The sequence below is a fragment of the Ctenocephalides felis genome, unplaced genomic scaffold (assembly GCF_003426905.1).
Source record: "Ctenocephalides felis isolate EL2017-DRISC unplaced genomic scaffold, ASM342690v1 CF-g0.4_SCAFFOLD_00845, whole genome shotgun sequence".
NCBI lineage: Eukaryota > Metazoa > Arthropoda > Insecta > Siphonaptera > Pulicidae > Ctenocephalides > Ctenocephalides felis.
In genome coordinates this window covers 73,071,474-73,098,371 of record NW_020536999.1, presented here as the reverse complement: position 1 = coordinate 73,098,371, position 26,898 = coordinate 73,071,474, and the positions used below count along the sequence as shown (strand labels likewise).

Here is a 26,898-nt window from a genome sequence, read left to right as displayed (position 1 = left end):
ACACAATAATGGTATCGTTATGTTAAAAATGAATTAAAATGAAACAAGTACAAGTAACGCCCGTATAACACGGGTTTGCTTTAATAGATTCTATAATTGACACCAGAGATGGTTTTATAAAAGGGTACTTCCACACAAGCCCTAATGAAATAAGAAATACAGTAAAACGCACAAAAAGCAATCTTTATCTATTCTAAAATTAGTGAAATCGCAGTACAATAGCTCAATAAATGTGATGAAACTTGTACGAAGACAACTCATTTGACATTTTTTCATCGAGCGCCTCTGTTCTATCGAAAAAAAGGATTAGGCTTTTCTGATTAGTTGGTCATATTTTTCAGAAGATTCTTCAATAAAATGAGCACAAAATTTAATAAAGGTGCATTATGCAGCGCTTTGCAACAATAAGGTATAAGTATAAAATATATAATATAAAAATGAAGGTAGTACAAAAAAATGCTCGAAGGATGACAATATCTTGCCAAGAAGAAAACGATCGCGTTGGATAGCACATCCTTATTACTTATGACAAAAAAATATTATGTAATTCATTGAATGTGTATTACTTCAGAAAATTAAATAAATATAATAATGTTTATTATAAAATTATTATTTGAAGCTTTAGAAAATAATATGAATTATTGGAATATAACTCCTATTTTTGTACTAGTCCTACGAATTCATATAACCCGCTACTATTTGGGAGTTTAACTACCATGTAATAAGGGAATTACCTGTATTGTTTGGTTATATGCAAATGTATGATACTTATATAATTTATATATATATATATATATATATATATATATTATATATATTAGTAGTACACTAGCTGTTACAATAAATGTTTTGTCCAATACCTTTTTCTATTCTCCAATAACGTTATTTCATCCTTCGTTCTATCGATCAACGACTGCTCCTTTTTCTTCAACATAGATTTTAGACGCATCACTTTCAAATATTCTTCGTGCAACATTTTGTCTAACTAAATATATTATAATACCTCAATAAATAATGAATTTTATATCAATAGAAATATAATAACATACCAAGATAAGTAAGATTTTAGAATTATGTTAAACTCTAAAAAAAATTTGATAGTCAAAGGGTATGGGCGTGTTTCCATACAGAATTGGCCCCACCCTGGTATTTAAATAATTTTGATGCCATTTTATGGGTATTTTCGAGAAAATCCGATATACCAAATTTCAAATCCGTAGCTCATCATTTGGCCGAGATATCATTGAAAATGTGTGAAAGTGGCCCCTTTTTTCAAAGTCGTTTTTTGTCGCAACTATGAAAGATATCGACAAACAAATAACGGGACTCTATTCACATCAGTGTGTACTATATTATTAATAACAAATATTGTTTATTAATTATTTTTTAGTGCATGAAAAAGTGAAAATAATTTTTTGTTTTGAATTTTCCGGTAGTGCGGTTGTTTGGACTAATTTTTAATTATCATCAATAGAAAGGCTATTGAATTTTCTTTTAGTGTGCATAATTTTGTTTTATTTCATGTAGTAGAACACATTCAAAAATAGGAAAAGTCTGAGCAAGTACACGCTCGCGCTCATATAGAACCCGTGTAAGTCGTCTCTCATTCGCAATGACTAGCAACAGCATTGCTCGCCGCGCATCGTGATAAATTAAAACATTTCTAATAAAACACAAGATATTGTATATGTATAATAATAACTATATTTTTATTTAATTAAATATATATTACTTATGTATTGCACAAGTATATTATATTATTTAATCATCTTTAATAATTAATTAATCAATTATTACCTATTAATTCATTAATAATTATTAATTCATTAATAATTATTAATTAATATTAATTATTAATTATCACTAAATAAATAAAAAATAGGTTGATAAAAAATATACATAATAATAGTATATCGGTATATGATTTCTATTCATGCTACAGCAATGTATAGAAATGCAAGTGTACTAAGTTAGTCTGAAAATATTTTAAATAATATATTGTTTTAATAAGTTTTTTTTTTTAAATTAAATAATATATAAAAATATATTGAATAGAATATCTCTACCTATAAATACTCATAATAATTGTTGAACTACTGTACTATTGTGCATAATCCTTAATTAAAACGAAATTTGAAATTTTGCGGCAAAAACCACAAATAAGATAACAAAATGCAGACAGCATAAAATTAATATAATTCTGGAATTTAACTAATCACGAAGTTTTCGATAATTATTAAATAAATAATGTTTTTTTTTACTTTTTGTGTGATGTTTGGGAACTCTACACTTTTGTACCAGATTTTGATTTTGCACTTTTCTTATATTTTAGTGGCAATTTAATTTGATTAGAGTATAATTTAGTTATTACCATGAAACAATTAATAATGCCGCGAAAGCGTTTTAATTAAGGATGATACACAATAGTACAATATAAGAAAAGTGCAAAATCAAAATCTGGTACAAAAGTGTAGAGTTCCCAAACATCACACAAAAATTAAAAAAAAACATTATTTATTTAATAATTATCGAAAACTTCGTGATTAGTTAAATTCCAGAATTATATTAATTTTATGCTGTCTGCATTTTGTTATCTTATGTGTGGTTTTTGCCGCAAAATTTCAAATTTCGTTTTAATTAAGGATTATGCACAATAGTACAGTAGTTCAACAATTATTATGAGTTTTATAGGTAGAGATATTCTATTCAATATATTTTTATATATTATTTAATTTAAAAAAAAAACTTCAAGATATTATTTAAAATATTTTCAGACTAACTTAGTACACTTGCATTTCTATACATTGCTGTAGCATGAATAGAAATCATATACCGATATACTATTATTATGTATATTTTTTATCAACCTATTTTTTATTTATTTAGTGATAATTAATAATTAATATTAATTAATAATTATTAATGAATTAATAATTAATAATTAATTAATAGGTAATAATTGATTAATTAATTATTAAAGATGATTAAATAATATAATATACTTGTGCAATACATAAGTAATATATATTTAATTAAATAAAAATATAGTTATTATTATACATATACAATATCTTGTGTTTTATTAGAAATGTTTTAATTTATCACGATGCGCGGCGAGCAATGCTGTTGCTAGTCATTGCGAATGAGAGACGACTTACACGGGTTCTATATGAGCGCGAGCGTGTACTTGCTCAGGATTTTCCTATTTATGAATGTGTTCTACCACATGAAATAAAACAAAATTTTGCACACTAAAAGAAAATTCAATAGCCTTTCTATTGATGATAATTAAAAATTAGTCCAAACAACCGCACTACCGGAAAATTCAAAACAAAAAATTATTTTCACTTTTTCATGCACTAAAAAATAATTATTAAACAATATTTGTTATCAATAATATAGTACACACCGATGTGAATAGAGTGCCGTTATTTGTTTGTCGATATCTTTCATAGTTGCGACAAAAAACGACTTTGAAAAAAGGGGCCACTTTCACACATTTTCAATGATATCTCGGCCAAATGATGAGCTACGGATTTGAAATTTGGTATATCGGATTTTCTCGAAAATACCTATAAAATGGCATCAAAATTATTTAAATACCAGGGTGGGGCCAATTCTGTATGGAAACACGCCCATACCCTTTGTTTAATCAGTAATTATTGTTGTTAATGAACACCAAGTGGTACAGTAAATCTGATATCCATACACATGCGTAACCCGCATTGCATCGTTTACTGATTAAATTTCCGTAGGTTAAGTTATAGTACTCGCAAAAAAAAACGAAAAAAAAATTTTTTTTTGCTGCTCTTTACGTTTCAGAGGTTTCTAAACCATTTGGCATACCTTAGAAAAAATGGATGTGAGTGTGTGTGTAGTATATATGTATGTAAGGATACAAAGTTTCGCCGACGATTTTGAGAGCACAATTCAACTGATTTGAGTGATTCAAAAAACATTCGATTCCTATTGAAGGGAGACGTGCTGATTAGTTTTTGGCTAGAGCCGTTCCGAAGATAGGGACATAAATAAGCAAAAATGTGCAAATCGGTTATTAAGAGAACAGTGTACCCGATTTGAATAATCTAAAAATCATGTCACTTGTATTGACAGTGAAAAATTGATTTAATTTTTGAGAAGACAGATCCAGAGACTGGTGAGATCCAGAAAAAAAATCATTTAGCGCTCAAATATGTTTATTAGACATGTGCATATGAAATTATCGGATATTTTATAGTGATTTTAAGAATATATATATATATATATATATATATATATATATATATATATATATATATATTTACCATTTCTTTGGGTTCCGTCCTAAAATTTATAATGTTTATTAGCTGATACAGTTCAAATAAATGTCCTCGACATTTTCGACAGTATGGTTTAACCAATTTGAATGAGTTTCAAAATCGTGAACGTACAAATTTTTGAAAAAGAACATTTTTTCAAACATTCCATAATTTTTCTTTATTTTATATTTTAAAGCTTTTCAAAATATTAAATTACTGAACAGAAAGTGCCAGCAATTTGCTTTAAGGAACGATGCCATGCACCACTAGTTTTTTGTTCATTGCGTCTTTCGTTATTGCTTAATTGTTACTGATGTCATTGTTTGGTTGAATTTGACTTTGATCAATTTTCTTAAAAAAAAAAATAAGAAAAAAATCATTTTGCATTGTTTTAATTTGCTTCGTGTTTTCATTTTGAATGTGATTAACATTGCAAAGTGAGGATATGACGTATATGATAACAGTTACTTTAATAAATCGATAATTATTAAGTATTACTTACATTATTTAAATTAACAAGGTCATCATGATGATTCCTTTTGGTGATAAAAATACTTGTTGAGCTTTCACTCTCTGATGCGGCATTCATATGTGTTCGAGAATTTTGAATATTTTGTATGTTTTCGAAAGACGAACAGCTCGATTTTAGACGACTTGAATTTATTCGAGACAAATCCAAGGGTGGTATGTATAACTGAAAAAATAAAAAAATTCAAAAAAATGGTTAGAGTAATTTAGTGTAACAGAAAATTAATATTGCACTACAATATTAAGGACAATGAAAAATTTTAATAAACTTTTATTGATTTTATAAAAAATAAGTACAGCCTTCTTCATGGTATATTATCTCTGAATTTTGTAAAAGTTTTCTCAAATTCATTTAATGCTTTGCTTTAAGTAAAAGACACTCAGGTTTATACTGGGATTTTGATGTAACTTTGCATGGCGATTGTGTTGACAGTCGGACCAAACAACTTAAAATATTATAGGGCTGTGAAAAGTGATTTAATTACAAAAATAAATTATAGATTTGATAAAGTGTATCATATTAATAATGGTAGCTCAGTGAGTTGAAGCGCTTGCTTCTACTTTTTGCGTTTGGATTTATAGAAAAAAGAGTAAACAATGATCGGGTTTGAATCCCGTCAGCGTATAATTTAGTTTTTATATTTTGTAATTTATTTTTATGTTTGAATAGTTAAATATTGCAAAAATATTTATAATTATTACGTCAATGCATATTTTGCGTTTAAAAATTGATATATTTGACACAAGTCTCAAGTGCTATTTCTGAGATAAAACAGTGATGTTATTTTATTCGAGCATTTTACACAGTCTTAACCAGCAAAACGTAATCTCCAAATAGCATAAATATCCAAATATAACATTAGTTCGATTTCACGTGTATGCTATTTTAACTGTAACAATTTATTGCAACTAAGAATAAAATAGACGTGAAGTTGGACTAATAATAATTTGAAGATGAGGTTTTACTAGTTGAGATTGTGCAAAACACTCGAATACCATAGACATAGCCTTTTAACAATATCGTGACTATTCATGCGACCGCTCAACAAAAAAGATCAATAACTATTTTATCCGAGAATTGACTAATCACTTTCAGTATTATATTTTGCCTGATGTTTTTTTTTAAAAAAAAACTAATTATAACTATACTGATCAACCAATTGATCAATTGTATATTTGAGTATTATTGATTATTTAAAAATAACAGCTACCTCTAACAACTCGTCAGATACAACAGAATGCAACGATTTACAGTTCTTGACATTGGAACCGGTTTTTGGACGCCGTTTTTCATGCTCCAAATTTATATTTGCCTAAAGAATAATAACTAGATTACTAAGTTAATGTCAAACGATATAAGGATGAACAGTGCATCATTATGAAAAACAATATTAATTTAATACATTCTCACCTCATTTGTGTTATGTTTAAAACTAGTCTGAGTATCTTTGCTTTCAAAAAGTGTTTTCGATAAACTTTTTAAGTCTTCGATATACTTTATTACAGCCTTAATGTCCTCGTTCTTTGATAAAACTTTGTCAGTACTCAAATCTCTAATCAAGGGAGTCTTTTTAGCTTTACCACTATCTAAAATTTTCGGTTGTACATTTTTAATAGAACTGTCAGTATTGGTAAACTTGCTCTGATCAATTTTTAATCTATGTGCTGGTTTTTTCAAGTTATCAACTTTTTTTGTTTTTGAATTTTCAAATTCACAAGAGTACTGAGTGTAGACCAAGTTGCATGTTCCATTAGTATTCCAAGATCCTGGATTCAGAAACTCGTTGCCGTGTAACATTTGTGATGGATTTGGGTGTTCGGATATTTTTGGGTCAGAAATTTTATTGTTGTGTCCCAAATTTTCTTCATAAGACTTTAAATCTTCAGATATGGAACAAGTGTCACTTCTGTGTGTTCTGCATTTTTTAGAAATTTTGTCACTAAAGGCTCTGATGGAGTCGTCTTCGATTTCTATTTCCTAAAATGATAAATAACTGGGTGTAAGTGTCATTTTATCACAGATGGTTGCATAAACTTACCGATATGTGGAAATAAATAATATAATTAAATTAATAATTAATTAATTAATCAATATAATAGTTTATGAACACATATTTAGGATTTCTGAAAGCTTTATTTTTTTTCCAAAATTTTTTTTTTCAAATAGATAATACACACCTACACACACACACACATACACAACATTCCAGAATTTATAAATCGGACGCTCCATTCTTTCAAAAACTGAATTACCATTTTTGACACTTCTTGTCCCGTATTTTCGAAACGGCTAGACCTGCCTTTTTCAAAAACTAATCTGTATTTGGAATCATTCAAATCGGTTGATCCGTGCGCCTGAAATCGCGGACAAAAAATTGTATCCAAACATACATACATACACACACACTCACACAAGAAAAAAGTTTATATTTTCTATTTTTTTACGATTACAATAACTTACTCTACGGGAAGTTAATAAGTAAAAGGTAAAATTTTTGATTATTATGATATTTCCCATGCCTATTTATGAAAGTAAAACTGCAAAAATACTGCAACAGATGATGAATAAAGCCATCAAAATAACTATCAATATAATTAACATCATATCACATCAACAAAAGCAAATTAAATTAAAGAAAGCAAACAACAAATGCATTTTAGTCAATAAAATCAAAATATACGCAAAAATTGAAACTATTTATGTATATTATCAAAATATGAATGTTAGAACTTACCAAATTTTCACTGACAACTCGAGAGTAATCCTTTGACTTATTTTGACTATAAACATCGTTTTGGTTAGACTCTTTAACTTCATCGGTAACACTATGGGTCTCACTCTTCATCAAATCACTCACCACATGCACACTGGCACTCTTTTTAAAATTATTACTCGAACCAGGTACCTCTTCACTAATACTGTGTTTATTTTCTTTACTTCTAGAAAATCTTTCACTTTTAATAAATTTTTCACTTGGCACATCCGTAGGTTCACTTATATTTTTTAAATTGAAATGACTTCTCTTTGATTTTTCAGAATGTATAGGAGACAAGTCTCGGCTGGTGCTGTTTTCAGCATCAACGTAAGCCGAGAAAGTTGTGTACAGCTCACTTAAACTTTTTAAATCTGATATCAATTTATTTTCGACTTTAATGTTGTACAAAGGCTGGTTTGATTTTTCTTGATCATTTTTGGAACAGCTGTTGAAGTCATTTGGTTTTGATTGAGGCTCAGAAGAGAATTTTGTGAATGTGCTTTCATATTCCAGATTTGAAGTTATGGCTTCTGAAGTGGGAGATTCTAATTTTTTTATGCTGGGGTCGAACTTAAAGTGACTTTTTGAATTCGGGGTTGAAGTTGTGGCTGTTGTTTTAATATTCTGTAAAGTTATTAAACATTAAACATAAACATTAAGAATTAAAAAAATTACTTATTATTGATGTGTATATATTAGATCAAGAAAAAAGTTTGTGGAGGAATAGATTTTTTATAGCGTGAAAGTAAATTTACTTAAAATAATAAGCTCCAGATAGAGTCCTGCTGAGATCGAGAAGAGTGTTAGTCAGAGGGTGCTATGTCTGAACTAGAGATGGGTAACTCACTCCGGACTTATCACTCCAATACAACTCCTCCCTCGGAGTGAATCTGAGCGGAGTTGTGTCGGAGATTTTGTCATATCCGACTTTCCTAAACTGGTATTAAAACCGTTAACTCGTGCAGACATTTAATGCGTTTTTGCTTTGGAAAGGAAGCTGTCGCTTTCTCGTTTCACAGGCAGTTTTATGACCTTTTAGGTATACAAGTCAAAAAGTAAGTCAAATAGTCAAAAAGTAAGTAATGTTTTATGCAATATTTTAATTTAAGGTTTAGATATAATTAGTCTGTGTTTTTAGTTAAATCTCTTTCTTTTTATTCTTGCTCTGTGTATTTAGTTTTTAACGTTACTTTCTGTTTTTTTTTTCAAAATTGTAGAACCACTGACGATGACGTAGAATTTTACGTCGGAAGGTATGAAAAAATAAAGATGTTTTAAAAATCCTCACTTTATTTATATTTTTAACTTAATGTTACGCCCTTCAAGAAATTAAACACACACACATATATATATATATATATATACATACATACATACATACATAACACACACACATATATATATATATATATATATATATATATATATATATAGTATATATAGATATCCGTATAGAGAATTCGGACACCGACGATCGTTGGTGGGGCAGAAGACAGTATTTCGAACAATGTGTAACGGAAAACACATAATGCTAATTTAAGTTTCCATATTTTGAATTTTAAATTATAACACACTGATGATGAGACAAACCTAGTCTCGAAACGTTTGTGAAAATTATTATTTAATAAAATAGTGCAAAAAAGAGTGTTGTTTGTTCATATTTCCAAATTAATATCTATATCCACTCAGAATACATTTGTTATATATATATATATATATATATATATATTTATATATATATATATATATATATATATATATATATATATATATATATAACTAAATACCTCAGATATGTCAGTAGAATTTTTATCCTTGTCATTATCAGCATTTCTTGACGATATGATTCCTTTATCTTTGTCTTCAAATCTTTGTAAAGCATTTTCTATGCCTTCACTTTGATCACTTTTATTTCTACCAGAACTTTTTTCGGTTTTGATAGACTCTTCATCTTTGTTGTGCCTTGTAGATAAAATTCTTGAGCAGGTGTTGCTATCTGCAGATGTTGAACGTCTACTGGTACATTCGTGATGCCGACAATGACATTTTGACTTGAGATTTGATGACAGTTTTCTCGAGTCACAGGATGTAGATCTTCTCAAACCTGGAATATATACTTGGTTTTTATTTAGTAGTATCAAGTAAACAAAGAGCCAAGCGGTTTGGCATGACATTGTCAAAAACCAATAGGGTCTTTATATTGTCATTGTCGATGGAATCGATTTTAAAAATTCAAAAACCATTCGAAAGATATTGGTTAGAAATCGACCTGATTAGTTTTTCGTAAAGATTCGCCGGCACAATTTCTTGTAATTAACTGTTGAAACATTTTTTTCGACGAATTTTATGATATTTTTTTTGCGATAGATATCATGGTCTTCTATTTCATACTAAAATATTACGGCCCCACAAGTCAACAAGGCCCCACGATAAAACAACAAGCTACAATTTTAGAACATACCTACAAGCATGTGCAATATAATTAATATAATTACAAAAACTTTCTTAAATGTGTTTGAGAAAATTCTGTTGAAAATGTTTAGATTTAACTGAAAGCGGTAAATTTATTTTCGAAATAAACAGTTGAAAATTTTATCTCAATACCTAAATCTCAATTTCGGTTGATTAAGTCAATTATTACATTTATCGAGAGGTTCATGCAATTTAAAGCTTCATGACAATACGTCGATCAAAGGTCAAAACGTGGCTCACATCGCGAAGCGATGCTCATTATTCCAAACTCTGATCAATTTTCATAATAAGACCACTTTTGGGATCTTGGGAATTAGAAAATTAATCAGTTAAATTTCCATTTGATATATTTCAAACGATTTTTTCCACTTTTTTACTAATTCTAAAGAAACGTTTCGGCCAATTATTCTCATTGATTAACTAACGCGGGTCTTTATCGAGATATGTATATGTAAAAATGTCTTTACATTTTTTCAGATTTTTTCAAATTTATTTTTATATCTATAAACTATATAAAGTACATTTTGCAGGTGGGACATGAATATTGCGTAATATACTATATTACCTAATAACTATGTAACTATTAATAATTAACTATATTACTATTCATCTAAATGACCATAGCACAATATGCCAAGTATTTGTGAAAAATACTGAAATCGGTATAGCCGTTTTTTAAAAAAACATCGATGAGTCAAAAAGTCAAATTATGCTTCAACCAATTTCGGCCACAAACGATTCTTTTTTGGGAAGTTAACAATACATAAAAAGAAACGTACCGACACTGAACCCGCTACTTTGATCCGCAACCCGATTCACATGATCATAACTGATTGAATCTGGAACATCTGCCAGAGACCCTGTGATTTCTCTCCGACAATACGGTACACTACCAGTGACTGCTAAATTTATCTTCCTCTTCACGGCGGTTATGAAATTGTAAGGACATGGTTTGATGATACCTTGACGTAGATAGTGAGGTAAAACGTCTTCTTTGACATCAGGTTTTGGTGAAGATGTTGGCGGTGGTTGTGATGCTGGTATAGAAACTTCAGGAGGTTTGGAGATTTGCCTAGGAATTCTTTCTTGTAATAATCTGAAAACGTATAAAGTAATTAAACATGCTATTTTATTTTTAAAAATCTCGGTGTAATGCTAAATTAAATGATTACTGACTTCTTATATCTCGTCCTTTGCAGAAAACCTCTAACACAAGCCTGCACCGCTGTAATCCTCTTTATCATCAATTTTTTTTCGCGCTCTCTAACTTCTAGTTCTCGATCAACATTCAACATCAGTTCTCGATCATTATGAAGACTTTCTCTTGAATCAGCTCGATTTGATTTAAATTTTGTTTTGACTGGTGTCAAGGGCACTGGTTTTACAATATTGTGTGGCTCTGATATTACAATATTCGTGGAAGAAGGAAATTTTTCAATTGGTTTTAATACTTGGTTTTCAACTAAGCATTCGTTCTGAAAGAAACTAAAAAAAAATAAATAAATTAGTAGAAAATTACTTTAAATTAATTATATAAGTTGATTATTTTCTCATGATTCACTAACCCTTCAGCATCAACTGCTTTCTTATTTTCTGCAACTGCTGTACCAGCTCTACTAGTTTTTGGACTTTTTAATTTTCCTCTCATATAAATTGTATTCTTTCCAACTACATGATTATCAGTACTAGGAACAGGTACCACCATCGAATGTGTTGTTCTTGTTTTCTTGTCGTTCTTTCGATGTTTTATATTCTCCGCTAATATTTTTAAAGTTTTATCCTGCAAAAAAAATTCATTAACAATATAGGCAAGACTTAAAAAAAGGCTTTGTGTCAAGGAAGATTGCTAGGAACTTCCTGTACCGTAATGAACGAGTATTTTTTTGGATATCTTGAAATGCTTTCAAAATAGTGTAAACAGATGGAACTGCCTTCCCCAAAAAGTAATATTTCCTTCACACCGCCGAAACTAGCAAATTGTTTTTTGCATTCCTTTAATAAAAAGACTCGCTAAAACTGCATGACTACGTAGCTCCGAAACGGAGAGACCTGTTTTTCGCAAAAACTAACCAGAACGTCTCTCGGCGTCAGTACGAACTAAATGTTTATTGAATAATACAAGCCGGTTTTTTACTTATTATTATTAATATTAATATTGAAATCTCTATAAAGTATCTGAAAATTGGATGCGCCTTGATTTTCCGTCAATATAATTGAAATGTTTTTTGAATGATTCAAATCGAACGCTGTGTTGCAATTCTTTAAACTTTTTCCCAGTATCTTCGACACAGCTGAACCTGCTTTTGCCAAAAACTAATCAGCTAGTCTCCCCATCAATAGGAATCGGATAATTCAAATCGGTTAACCCGTGCTTCCGAGAACATCGACGAAATATCGTATCCATACATAAACACATACATAATTTTTTTCAAGGTATCATCCAAATCACATACATACATCAATTTTTTCTAAGGTATGCCAAAATGTTCAGGAGGCCTTAAAACGTAAAAGATATACATATACAAATTTCATTATAATTTTTTAATTATATAAACTAGGAATAAGTGACATGTTGCATTGAAGCAAGTTGCATAAATTTCTTGATACATGTCAATAGTCGACTTAATAAGAAATCACTTTTCAAATTGTGAGTGATTTATAAGAATACTGAGTTGCTGAAGGGCTGATAGTTAATGTTAAAAACTATTGTAGAATTTTCTATTTCGTACAAGTTAGCAAAACATGTTAGTTATTTTCAACAAATAGTTTGAATATTCTTAAATAAAAATGGAATGATTTGAAACCAAAAACTTTATTGTTACCATTTCAAAAGCTGCTAAATATCAGTTGTTATAACACTTAAATCTACTTCTATTTCTATAATTGCATCAACTACGCACCTGAAGTTCTTTGAGTCTCTGCTTCTTCGCTTGTTCCATATTCATTTTTTCATTTTTCTCTTGTTTCAATTGCACTTTGCGTTTCAATCTCTGCTGCCTGATGTAAGATAATATTTTTCCTTGATCCTGTTGCTGCGATTTCTTTGAAGCGGAAGCTGTGATTGCAACATTATCGTTGCTTTTATCCACAAGTTTGCTGTGTGGAGATAACGTTATGGCATTTGTGGTATTCGTTCTGGGCGTGGTGTCTTCTATGGTTTCTGTAAAAAAAAAACTATAAATATGAAAATAATACAAATTTATTACATATATAAAATAATAAAATATATATTATCAAAGAGATGAAGAAAATCATAAAAAATTTAACAACAAATGATGCATCCACAGATGATAAAATGACACCAATACTTCCTACAATTATAAAAATTGAGTGTTTTAAAATAGTCTCAAAAAAGTCAATTTTTGAAACAGAAGATAATCTTGAAACGAGTGACTATCGAGTTACAAGTAATTATCAACTACTAGTAAATAACTTCTCACTATCAATAGTATTTTGTCAAGATACTTAAATGATCAAATACTTCAACACCGATTTTTATCATAATCAAGTTAATTAAAGTTTTTAACATAATTACAGATCATTTATAAACTAATAAACATACGTTACAGTAGTCACAGACTCAAAGAAATTAGATCACCAAATTGTTTTGAGGCAATTAAAAAATTTGAAACTCGAAGATAAAACTATAAATATTATACAAGAATTTTCACCAGGAGAAGAAATATAACCAAATTGAAAATAGTAGCAAAACAAAAATCAAAAGAAAAAAACTAAGGTAACATCGCAAATAATACTGTGATTCTATAACCAAACAAAAATTCAATTAGTGGTGTATGGCATCGTGCCTTAAGGCAAATTGGTAGGACTTTCTGTATCATAATGTAATGTTCAAGAAATATTAAATGTTTTTAAATAGATTATTATAAATACTGCGACTTTCATTATTATATGTATTCATTAAATACATATGCATAAAAACTGCTATGTATTTATTAAATACATGCGCATAAAAACATACAGCTATAAAATAATAATATCAATTTTATCCTATATAAGAATAAAACTAGCTGTAAGTGGAATTCTGTCTTAAAGCAATTAGGGCATCGCGCCTTAAGGCAAATTGCTGGAACTTCCCGTACCAAAAATTATTATTTTTAAACGATTAACATTTTTGAAAAAAATTTACTTCAAAAAAATAGATTTTTGAAAAACTATAAATTTGACAAAAAATTACTTTTTTTTGAAAAAAAAATTTTTTTTATTTGAAAAAAAAAATTTTTTTTTGAAAAAAAAAAATTTTTTTGAGAAAAATTTTTTTTTTTTAAAACAAAAAAATTTTTTGAAAAAGAAATGTTTTCTTCATATTGACATAGTTTGGAAATTCTGAACTTTTTTTCAAAGCAGTCGCACTGCTTGAACTGCATAGAGACGAAATGTCGAAGCTCGCAAGTGCCGCGTCGCCGTCTAACGCATAAGAATTGGTACGGAACCCATAGAAATGTAAAAAAAAATTATACTTATTGTTAAAATCTCTATAAAATATCTGATAATTTGATGTGCATATGTCTAATGATCATTTTTAACCGCCAAATGGCATTTTTTTTTACTTTTTTCATTAGATCTCCGAAACCGCTAGACCTGCCTTCATGAAAATTTGATCAATTCTACATCTTGTCAATACAAGTAAAATGTTTTTTTGAATTATTCAAATCGGACGCTCCGTTCTCTTAAAAACTGAGTTACCGTTTTTGGCACTTTTTGCCCCGTATCTTCGGAACGGCTCGACGTGCCTTCGCCAAAAACTAATCAGCACGTCTCCTTATCAATACGAATCGAATGCTTTTTGAATTATTCAAATCGGTTGATCCGTGTTCCCGAAATCGTCGACGAAAATTTGTATCCGCACATACATACACACGCGTACATACATACATACATACATACATACATACATACATACACACACACACACACACACACACACACATACATCCATTTTTTCTAAGGTATGCCAAAATATTCAGAAACCTCTGAAACGTACAGATATATAAAAATTTTCATTTTCGATTTTTTTGCGATTACTATAACTTACCCTACGGGAAGTTAATTAACTTAATTTTAAATTTCTGTTCTCTGATCAATATAAATACTATTTATATCTCTATGTGTGACAATTGTTAAAAATGATCAGAGAATCAACTATTATGATCTATTTGCAAAATTATTTATAGTGATCTCTTCTAGCAGACAACCGTATTTATAAACATATATTTTAACTAGTTGTAAGTGTCATGTGACAAATAACATTATGATAATTGCTTGCAACTTTCCAATAAGTGTAAATAATCAATTTATTTATTTATGTATTTATTCAACGCCCAAGGCAATAATACAACGTCTCGTGGAACGTATCTAGGCCGTAAAGCGAGGTTTGGTGTATTAGATTTCACGCCTGATTTAAACACGGTGACAGCATGTGCGTCTTTCCAGACAACTGGAAACACACCCCCTTTCAAAAACTTATTGAAGATGAAACTTAAAGGTTCGCATAAGCCCACTGAACATTCCTTTAGTAAAAAGTTCGGTATTCCATCTGGCCCAAAACCCATGGAACTGTCCAATGATAGCAATCCTTGGAGCAATTCATCAAAACTGATTTCGATTTTACTTAGGTTAGTGTTGCCATTGGACAGACCATACAGTAGTGCGTCAAATTCGTTTGGTAGTAATTTCGATTCATCATATGTGCTCTTGAAAAATACCGCAGAAAAATTACATATATTATCTGTTCCATCTGCCTTTTTGTCAATCCATTCCATAGATGTTGGAATACCCTTATCAGAACTTTTTTTCATCTGAACATATTTCCAGAAATACTGTGGATTGACTTTTATTCTTTCCTCAGCCCGAAAAGTGAAGTCATTGTAGCACTGAATACTCAACTTCTTACAATCGTTTCTTAAGTTGCTAAAAGCTGTATAATCAGTTGTACAACCCGTTCTCTTATATGTATTGTGAGCGTCTCTCTTTGCCTTTATTAAGCACGGATATCTGCTGCACTTCTTGCTTACTTGAGATACTGTAGCTAATATTCCATCCCAGAAAATCCTATAAAAATGAGCAATAATGTCATCAATGTTATTCACCTGATACATAGATATCTAGTTCGCTTGTATGAGAAGATTGTTGAGAGCGCCATAGTCACCCTTCTTGAATTTGAAGCATTTCACTACTCTAGGTTTAATTGTATCAAAATATTTATTTTCCGTTCCAATTGCAGGATGATACTTGTCTTCCGGTTTCAGGTTAAACAACTTCTTAACAAACAGATCACAATTAGTGAAGAAGAGATCAAGATAATTACCATTACTATTTGCCACCTTGTTCATTTGTGACAGCCCAATTAGTAAACATTCCTCCATGACGATACCCGCTTATACTGAGTTACCAAAAAATTCTTCCGTGCTATATGTGTAACTGCCCACCTGCTTACCTGACTACTTTTATACCTGTCTACCTGTACCTATCTGTCAATCAATATACCAATAATTTTATTTGTATATAAATCAATAATAATGGTTTGTAATAATTATTTGCGACCATCACATGACATTTTTCTACATCTCCGAAACCGTTAGACATGCTTTGCAAAAATATAATCAGGACGTCTCGCTATCCATACGAATCGAAAGTCTTTTGAATCAATCTAATCGGATGCTCCATTCTAGCGAAAACTGGATATTGAAATAAATCAATTCATTCTAGCGAAAACTGGATATTGAAATAAATAAAAAACGTATCTCTGAAACGTTTTTACCAAAAACTTATCAGCACGCCTTCCCGTCAATACGAATTGAATGTTTTTTGAATCATTTAAATCGGTTGAGCCATGCTCTCAAAACTGTGGACGCAAAATTATATCAGAACAAAACAAATTCTACACGCACACATTAATTTTTTCTAAGATATTTCAAAATGTTCAAAAATTTTTAATTTCGATTTTTGGATTACTATAACTTACTCTGCCCTAAGTTAATAAGTGAAAACAAAATTATACCTTTAATTTCTATATTGTCTTCAATAAAACCTTTTCCATGTTCTTCCACCAATGTTTCATTATTTTTCTCGTCTTGTAAATTACTATCGAGAAGACTCTGTAATTCATTCTTCAGCCGATCCAGACTTTGTCTCCGTTTTACAGTAGCCCGATTTAAACCAGGTATTGTATGTTTCCGGGAACTTCTGTCATTGGTAATATTCTTCTTGTCTGATTTAAGAGTTCCAGTGAATCTGATGTCTATAGGAACTGAAAAATGATAAACGTAATTTGTATTTTATAAAAAAAATCGTAAAGATCAGAGAAAGACATAACTTAAGAATAGTGATAATTAACTTCCCGTAGGGTAAGTTATAGTAATCGCAAAAAATCGAAAATAAAATTTTTTGTATATCTTCACGTTTTGAAGGTTTCTAAACATTTTGGCATACCTTAGAAAAAAATGAAGTATGTATGTGTGTGTATGTTAGGATATAATTTTCGTCGACGATTTCGGGAACACGGATGAAGCGATTTGAATAATTAAAAAAACATTCAATTTGTATTGATAAGGAGACGTGCTGATTAGTTTTTGGTAAAGGCAGGTCTAGCCGTTCCGAAGATATGGGGCAAAAAGTGCCAAAAACTCAGTTTGTAAGAGAACGGAGCGTCCGATTTGGATAATTCAAAAAACATTTTACTTGTATCAACAAGATGAAGAACTGATCAAATTTTCATGAAGGCGGGTTCGAAGTCAAGCGGTTTCGGAGATCTAGTAAAAAAAGTGCCATTTGTCAAAAATGATCATTAGACATATGCACATCAAATTATTAGATATTTTATAGAAATTTTAATAATAAGTATAAATTTTGTTAACATTCCTATGGGTTCCGTACCGATGTTTACCCGTTAAGGAGCGACGCGGCGCTTACGCGCTTTGATATTTCGTCTCTATTTAAAGCAGTACGATTGCTTTGAAAAAAAGTTCAGAATTCCCAAAATATTTCAAAATAAATCTTTCCTCAAAGTTTTTTTTTTAAAAGAAAATTTTTGTCAAAAATTTATAGTTTCTCAAAAATCAAATTTTTTCAGAGTAAATTTTTTTCAAAAATGTTATTCACCTCAATTTTTTTCTGGAGTAATGTCCAATAGATGTTACAAGTAGATCAAAAATTACTTGCATTTCACGAGTAATGAAATGCCCATGAAATGTACAAACTTTTGCATATAAAGTTATTTTTTGTGCCCGGCAGCGGGCAGTGGAAGAATGTTTCGAAATTCATCATACGATAATATTTTTTTTACTAGATGACCTGACAGACGTTGTCCTGTACCCATGTCTACAATTTTTTAATATAATACACAAATATTTACCGTTTACCTAAAAATAATAATTATTGTTTTTTAAATTACTCTTCACGCCAAAATGCATATACATTTATAATATAAGCAATGTTAAATGTAGAACTGCTTTAAATAAAATGATAAGTTTGAATTGAAGTATTTTAAACGGTATAACATAACCATAACCATAACATAACACTGGTACTTCATGTTGAATTAAATTAATTTAATTTTTTATTATTTATTATTTTTTATTATTTAAGATAAGAAATAAGAAAATTGCATCTTAAACCTCTAATCAATATGGTATTCATCTTTATTTTCCCATTTATTGATATAAAGTGAAATTTTTATGAATTTTAAAAATATTGTGGAAAGATTGGTAAAAGATGCAAAGAAATTATATATTGAAAAAAAAAACTATATTGAAAATTCAATATCCGAATCTAGTGTTGGCGCCCCCCAAGGCGTGCCATCGTATTTTTCGCATGAATCGCATTAAAGGTAGGACCGGCCCTGATTAATACTTAATTTCATATTTTAAGTGAATTATATTTGTTATGTGTATGTGTTCATATGTGTACACATATAATGTATTTTATATTATTTCGATTTCTGGCACATTCAGCTGCTTTTTGGCAATAATAATGTAGAAATTTTATTTTTCTTATTTATAATCAAAAATTTATTATACATATTCTAATACTGTCTAGGTTCATGAGTAAATTGAAATTTTTGGCAGATGATAGTTTTCATTTGTTTTTAATGCAAAGAATGACATGTTTTTTATAATTTTTACCATTTCTTTCTACAATATTGCACATACATCCCACTACTTCAAAATCACATACATTCTAGAAAATTTTCTTAACAAACTTCAGAAAGATTTATTAAAATCCGCATACAACGTTTGTATGAGAAAAGAAAAGGCTGTTTTTAGGGTTTTCCCGGCATTTAATCGATTTTTTCTCGCCGTAAGAACCATCCTTGGACACCAACGAACATTTTAAAAAAAGAATTGGCCAAATTGGTCCAGGCGTTGTTGAGTTATGCGCTTACCAACACATTTTGCGATTCATTTTTATATATAAGATTATTATAATATAAATAATTAAATAAGTAATACTCTTTGTCCTTGAGATATATTAATGAATGTACATAAATTTTTCACCAGAATGACTAATTAGCTTTAATTTTTTTATTTGTTTAAAAATTTGTTATATTCTTTTTAGATAAATAGATATTATTAAAACTTAAAAGTTATTAAATGAAAATTTCGTATTATTTATCATATTATAACACAATAATTTATACATAGAGCATAAAGGTAGTCCAAAAACGGTCATCAGTATTATAATATATATTGTTAATTTTAAACAAAAATAAAATAAATAAGAAGAAAATGTTATCAGAAACACATAATAAATCAATTAAACTTTTAAAATCCCAAATAAAAAAAACCTGCTTTTCACGAAAAAAAAACCTATCGTTAAGTGGTTAAAAAAAAAATTTGGAACGGGAAGTTCCAGCAATTTGCCTTAAGGCACGATGCCATGCGCCCCACTGGTTTTATTTTTGAAATAACCTTACGCGTAGAATAACGCATATGAAATATAAACAAACTGAATTGTAAATTTCAAATTAATATGTGAAGTATAAAACTATATTTTTAAAAATTTGGAAAAAAAAATTTTTTTTGAGTATTTTGAAATTTGTTTGAACACTATAAGTAAACTTTAAAAATTAAAATAAATATTTAATAAAAAATTCTTTAAACGACTGTGCACTCTATAACACATGCGTCTCCAATTCTTTTTGGCGTTGAAATAGTCATACCACGATTACCTGAGATATCTAAATGTGAAGTGGATTAGCAAAATAGTAAAATAGCAACCTCAAATTTTCGGATTTCGTTTGAAGTCTCTCAAGAAATTGGTTATTTGACTTTATTAAATATACCAATGACAGCTCAAACGAATCATTTCCTTTATTCTGTACTTGACATCATACCAAATTGATTGATAAGTTACTGTTCTTCTGGTAGATCTAAGAAAAAACTAGTTGGTTTGGTATTTAGCCTTGAGGCAAGTTACATGAACTTCCCGATATGTTTAAATAATCGACTTAATCAATAAAAAATAAATTAATTTAAGAGTCATTAAAAGTATTCCGAATGGATTTATTACACATAATTGAAACGAACGAACACTTTGACTCGGAGTATTTTCTAAAAGCAAATTTTATATAATTGAACCAGTTTTCAGGACTTTAATGGTTTATTATGTTCAGAACCAAGTACTCTATCATTATACCAAGTAAACAGTCTAATTTTAATTTTAACAAATCTCAAAAGAACTACTCATTTTCTCAAACTTTGATGAATTTTTAAAATCAAACTATTTGTCGTAAGGCCGTAATATTTCAGTGAGTTCTATAAGACCATGGTATATATCACTAAAAAAAAATCCATAAAAATCGGCAATTTTTTTTTCAATAGTTAATCACAAGAAAACGGCTCGGTAGATTTTCACCTAAAACTAATCAGTATCATTCCCAACTAATATCTTTCGAACAGTTTTTGATTTTTTAAAATCGGTTCGGTAGGATGAGCTTAAATGTGGACGAAAAGTTTAACACTTTTTTTCAAATTATTAACAAACGGCTTGGCAGATCGTCGCACAAAACTGACAAACGATAGTCCTCACCTTAATACATCAAATGGCTTTTAAATTTCTGAAATCGGTTAAGGCGTTTTTGAGAAAACGTCGATCAAAGATTTCATTTTGACAAATGTCAATAAAACGATACCAATTTTTGCAAACTTTGACGAATTTTTACGAAGCTAAACGAGTTGTCGTAGGGTCGTAATATTTTAGTATGACCTAGAAAACTATGGTATCTACCGTAAAAAAAAATCATAAAAATCGTCGAATTTTTTTTTTTAAAGCTTTATTACAAGAAAACGGCCCGGCCGATCTTCACCAAAAACTAATCAGCACGATTCCCAATCAATATCTTTCGAACGGTTTTTAAATTTTCAGAATCGATTCAGAATTGCGGGCTAAAACGTGGACGAAAATTTTTTCACTTTTCTGCAATTTACAAAGAAACGGCCCGACCGATCGCCGCACAAAACTCAGAAACGATAGTCCTCATCGAGATACATCGAATGGCTTTTAAATTTTTGAAATCGGTCCAGCCGTTTTGGAGAAAACGTCGATTTACGGCAAAAAATCTGTTCACACACACACATACTTTTTCCAAATTTGTTCTCATTCGATTCAGAATGGCTTGAAACGTCGAGAAAACATAAAATTAGCGAATCGGATTTTTTTATGAAAACATAAACTTCTCCTTCGGGAAGTTAAAAATTCAATCTCGCTCTATGTTTAAACAATTAATTTAAATGACAAACAACCTCTAGTGTAATACCACTATAGTGATACTACATGTATATGACAGTGGTCAGATGTTTAATGCAACCTTTTGCAAGTCAAATTAGAAGGTAAAATATGGACAAAATAGTATATAAGGACAAAATGACACACTGGCATTATTTGAAAATTGGCTAGTTTTAGTAACAGTTTTCTGCATCTGTATAAAACGAAGAAAGTTATAATCACAATTTTATCAGATGCTGAGCATATCCATAGTATCGCTGAGCATACACACTGGCCTTATTTGAAAATTGGCTAGTTTTAGTAACAATCCTGCATCAGTATAAAACGAAAAAAGTTATAATCACAATCTTATCAGATACTGAGCATCATTGCCAGAGTAATTCGTTAAAACTGTATGTATATTGTATGCGTGTGTATATGGCCTTCAAAAGTTTAGTATGATGGTGGTTTGTCATGTTTTTTTGGAATTAAAATCAATAAATGCATTGCATATGACAGTGGTCAGATGTTTAATGCAACCTTTTGCAAGTCAAATTAGAGGTAGGTAAAATATGGACAAAATAGTATATAAGGACAAAATGATACACTAGCCTTATTTGAAAATTGGCTAGTTTTAGTAACAGATCTGCATCTGTATAAAACGAAGAAAGTTATAATCACAATCTTATCAGATACTGAGCATCATTACCAGAGTAATTAGTTAAAACATGTATATTGCCTTCAAAAGTTTAGTATGATGGTGGTTCTGTCATGTTTTTTTGGAATTAAAATTAATAAATGCATTGTATTAAAATCAATGCCAAAACTAGTGATTTCAAACAACTCTAGTGCAATTTTCAGGCCTTGAATGGAATTTTCATTATTAATTCATTTTTGTCACTTTCGGTGAAAATGACACACTAATAAAATGGACAAACTGACTTAGTACTATTTTGCATAAACTACATTTAGTTCATTCGAGGCCAAGAAAACCGAAAATTAAAACCTGTCGAAGATGATTGGCTTTTAGTTTCTATTCTAATTCTAACTACTTTTAAAAAGAGACCAAATGATCTACTGGTAGAAGGTTTGCGTTTGTTTCAAAACCTCTTTACCCCTTCTTAGCTCGGCAAAGTTTAGTTTCTTCTAAAACAAAACACCATGTCATTTTTTCTGTACTTCCAAAATTAACTAGATAAATTAAACAAATCAGTAATGATGATAAATTGATTATCAATTATTATTTTCCCAAACAATGAGGAGCCTCTAAAAATACATGAATTTAATAATTCATTAACAATTTATTACCTGGTGCAACAATTCTGGTACATTTAACAGGCGATGCTTTCTGACCACATATCGGCGGTGAATTCCTTTTATCTTGTCCCCCAATATCGAAGCCTCTGGTTCCTACAGAACCATTTAAAGAAGCCACAATTCGATTCATATGGGCCTCCCAAATTTCGTTCTGTGCCTTTTATAAAAATAACCTTTTTGACACATTTATTAATTGTAGAGGTTTCACATTTAAGCACGACTTTATTTTTTATTTATGATGTTTCTTTTAATAAGTTTGACACATGATCTTATTTTGGTCGCTTTCAAAATATTGTTTATTTTTAGAATTTCTAAATGTGTATAGTATTATGTGCGAAAGCTTTTTTGTAATTGTGTTGTAGAGTGAGGTTTGTTTGATATAATTCCACTAAAATTTTGAATGATGTGAGTAAAAAAAATAAAAATGAAACTATTTTAGAAATTTGTTTGAAGGCACGTAACTGACATTGCGTTATTGAGGTTATGTGCGATTAAGTGTATGTTTATATTTTTGTATGGGTTTTAAAGGTGCATCACAGGTGGCAGCACTGGTTTGTTTTTAGATGTATTAGATATACTATTCACAATTTTACAATTAAATAACAAAACTACCAAATATAAAATACAAATAAAGGTGCTAAACTAATTTAATTTTGTGTCTTGATTTTATGAAACTTGATATTACGTCTTCGTTTAGAGCATCTTCAAAAGTTGAAGTCGCAGAAATTATTAAAAAGTTTAGAAGCTTTTCTAAAAAAAAAGAGCAGTATCAGAGACGAAGAAAAATATTTCATAGCTAAGTAATACTCAGTTATAGCCAAAAATTACTGTATTCGTAAGATATCACATATAATTAGTAACAATAGATATTTATAATATGAAGGGGATGGTACCACTGTATTTCTTGAAGTCAAAATTAATATATTCAGAAATGTCATAAAAACTGTTGGCCCTAGACAATATTAGAATACCCCGTGTTCATACCCGCTGTTGGCTTTTAGTAAATTAATCAAATCGTTGTGGAATTTATGATTGCTTAGTTGAATACCAAAACCATCAATTGAATTAAGAGTACTATTAAGCTTAAAAGTCGATCCTTTGATAGTTCTATTTCTTGTGATATAGTGGGAATCAGAAATGGAAGATAAATTAAAGTACTGGGGATTATTTTTTATAAAAAGAAGTGTAATAAGTAGGAATATGTTAAGAACGGTAAGAATGTTATACTTCTGAAATATATTTCTACAACTTGTCATCGAGTTAAGAGAGAACATGATTCTTAGCGCTCTTTTCTGAAGTTTGAAAACATGTTTTAAGGATGCTGAAAAATCCCAAAATTGAATGCCGTAGACCAAATGCGAGTAGAAGTTGGAGTAATAGATAGAAAGAAGACAATTTAAACTAATTTTAGATTTAAGCACTCTTAACATAAAACAAGTTCTGGAAAGTTTAGGTATTAATGACGAATAAATATGATCATCCCAATTTAAATTTTTTTAAATTTGAATTCCTAGGAATTTAGAAACGGCAGAAAAATTGAAGAGGACATCGTTAATAATCAGGGAATTGATTTCGTTATTAATCCTATTGACTGTTCGAAACGACATTATTTTAGTTTTATCGTTATTAAGTAAAAGATTATTAGAGTTGAACCAATTAAAACTGACTTCCTCAAAAGATTTTCTTTTAATAATTAAACTTGTATCGTCGGCAAAAAAAATAAATTTGCAAAGATCGGTACAATTTGGCAAATCATTAATATAAATTAAGAATAATAAGGGACCAAGAATAGAGACCTTGGGACTCCGAGTTTTATATTTAACTTATTAGATATTACTGTGGAGTGTGTTTGATTCAATATTAATAAATGTAAATATTAGTGGTGTACCGACTCGGAAATTTCTTGGTTCGATCGATTCGAATTAAAAACATAGCTAATGCATAGCATCGGGCCTCAAGAAAAATTGCAAGAACTTCCTGTACCGTGATTTAAAATTATTTAAAGCCTTAAAGTATTTTTAAAATTTTTGAAAAAAATAGATTTTTGAAAATATTTGACTCTTTTGAAAAATTTGTACTTTTAATATTTTGAAATATTTTGGAAATTTTGAAATTTGTTTTAAACCTACATAGAAACGAAATATCATTGCGCGTAAGCGCCGCATCTCTGTCTAACAGATAAGCATGGTATCGAACCCATTGAAATGTAAACATTTATTCTTATTAAAATATCTATGATGCATATGTCTAATGATCATGTTTGACCCCAAAATGGCATTTTAGTATAGGAGCCAGCAACGTTTTCAAAACAAGCATTTTAGTCAGGCTGGTTTTTTGGTATGTGGTCCTTGGTGCTCTCTCGGTTAGGGTAAGGGCCGTCTGGCAGCTGGAAGTGGTTGCGTTAATTAGTGCGCAGCCAATTTGTACAGCGTGATTTCAAAATTTTGAAAGCATTTTAGTCAGCCCAATTTTCGTTTTTTTGACTTCGAATAGGTTCACCAGACTCAAATTTTTTGTTGCCAGACATTTTGGGCGCTGCTAAATATGTGCCAGACGCCAATTTATTTATTAATTTATTAAAAAATTCAAATCATTTTAGTCCGTCTGAAATTTTAGTATTATGTTCGTTAAAGGTAAAAACACGTAAAATTAATTTGCCAGACGTTTCTGCGGTTGTTAACCATGTCTGGCAAGCAAAAATGTCTGGCAATATGATACTAGTTTATAGCATTTTAGTCAGTCCAATTTTCATTTTTTGACTTGATATTTGATTTGATAACTTGAATAAGTTATCCAGATTTACATTTTTGTTGCCAGACATTTTGGGCGCTGCCAAATATGTGCCAGACGCCAATTTATTCATTAATTTTTTTTAAATTTCAAATTATTTTAGTCCGTCTGTAATTTTAATATTATGTTCATTAAGGGTCAAGAAACATAAAATTAATTTGCCAGACGTTTCTGCGGTTGTTAAGAATGTCTGGCAACGAAAAAAGTCTGGCAATATAATACTAGTAGACAGAGTGAGACAATCGCTAAATACATTGGCGCGAATGAAACAAAAAAACTATTATACTCGTAAGAGCGCTATTTAAAGTTAGTGCAATTTCAATAACATTTTCATAAAACAAATAAAATAAAGTTAAATAAAGACCTAATTAGAAAAGACAAAGAAATTGCATCATATTAGTCAATTTTTTAATTTTACTAGCTGTAAAAAATATGTTAATGATTCTAAAATATTGCTGTTATTATTTTGAAAAATTTGACTCGACAGTGGTTAAGTAACATCGTCAATTTCCTAAGAATATCATATATTTTAAGTTTTGCAATGAGAACTGACAATAATCATTTTGCTGTACGCAATTTTTTTTTTATCACTAAGTTAACTGAGTCGAATGACTTCATTTTACATGATACTTGTAATATTATTGGTACATGTACTTGTACATATTACATGGCTTTAGCAGCAACTAATTGTAACACATACCTATACTTAATACTGATAATACTAGTTTTGCTACCTTACCAGTTCGAGCTACCCCTAGAATAGAATCTTAAAATTCTAATATATATATATATAATATATACAATATATATTGTACAGCAAACATTATCCGCCCTTTTTTCTTTCAGCTTTTCATTTCCGCCCTTTCACCTGTAAATTGAGCACTGTTTTTTAAAAATCGAAGTGTATTTAATAATTCAAAAATTCAAATGGGTTCATTTTAGATCAATATGTATTACTATATAATGATAGTCATTCGACCTAGGTCTCTTAAATCAAGATTATAATTGGGAATATC

General features: G+C 29.6%; 1 protein-coding gene across 2 annotated transcripts in view; it reads right to left on the bottom strand.

The window, feature by feature from the left end:
• The window catches only part of LOC113364054, a 50,249-nt gene extending 26,882 nt beyond the window's left edge, over nt 1-23,367 (bottom strand). The window contains exons 1-12 of one of the 2 annotated variants that reach the window (XM_026606511.1): nt 23,084-23,367; nt 17,073-17,321; nt 12,955-13,214; nt 11,620-11,834; nt 11,231-11,539; nt 10,834-11,150; nt 9,370-9,686; nt 7,562-8,206; nt 6,238-6,804; nt 6,038-6,139; nt 4,801-4,992; nt 861-985 (exon numbers count right to left, since the gene is read on the bottom strand). In XM_026606511.1, coding sequence (XP_026462296.1) covers nt 861-985; nt 4,801-4,992; nt 6,038-6,139; nt 6,238-6,804; nt 7,562-8,206; nt 9,370-9,686; nt 10,834-11,150; nt 11,231-11,539; nt 11,620-11,834; nt 12,955-13,214; nt 17,073-17,321; nt 23,084-23,222 — 3,437 coding nt within the window. In that variant the 5' untranslated portion in view covers nt 23,223-23,367. The remainder of the gene's footprint in view (nt 1-860; nt 986-4,800; nt 4,993-6,037; nt 6,140-6,237; nt 6,805-7,561; nt 8,207-9,369; nt 9,687-10,833; nt 11,151-11,230; nt 11,540-11,619; nt 11,835-12,954; nt 13,215-17,072; nt 17,322-23,083) is intronic. The other variant, XM_026606512.1, reaches the window with a different exon arrangement.
• Nucleotides 23,368-26,898: the final 3,531 nt, after the last annotated feature.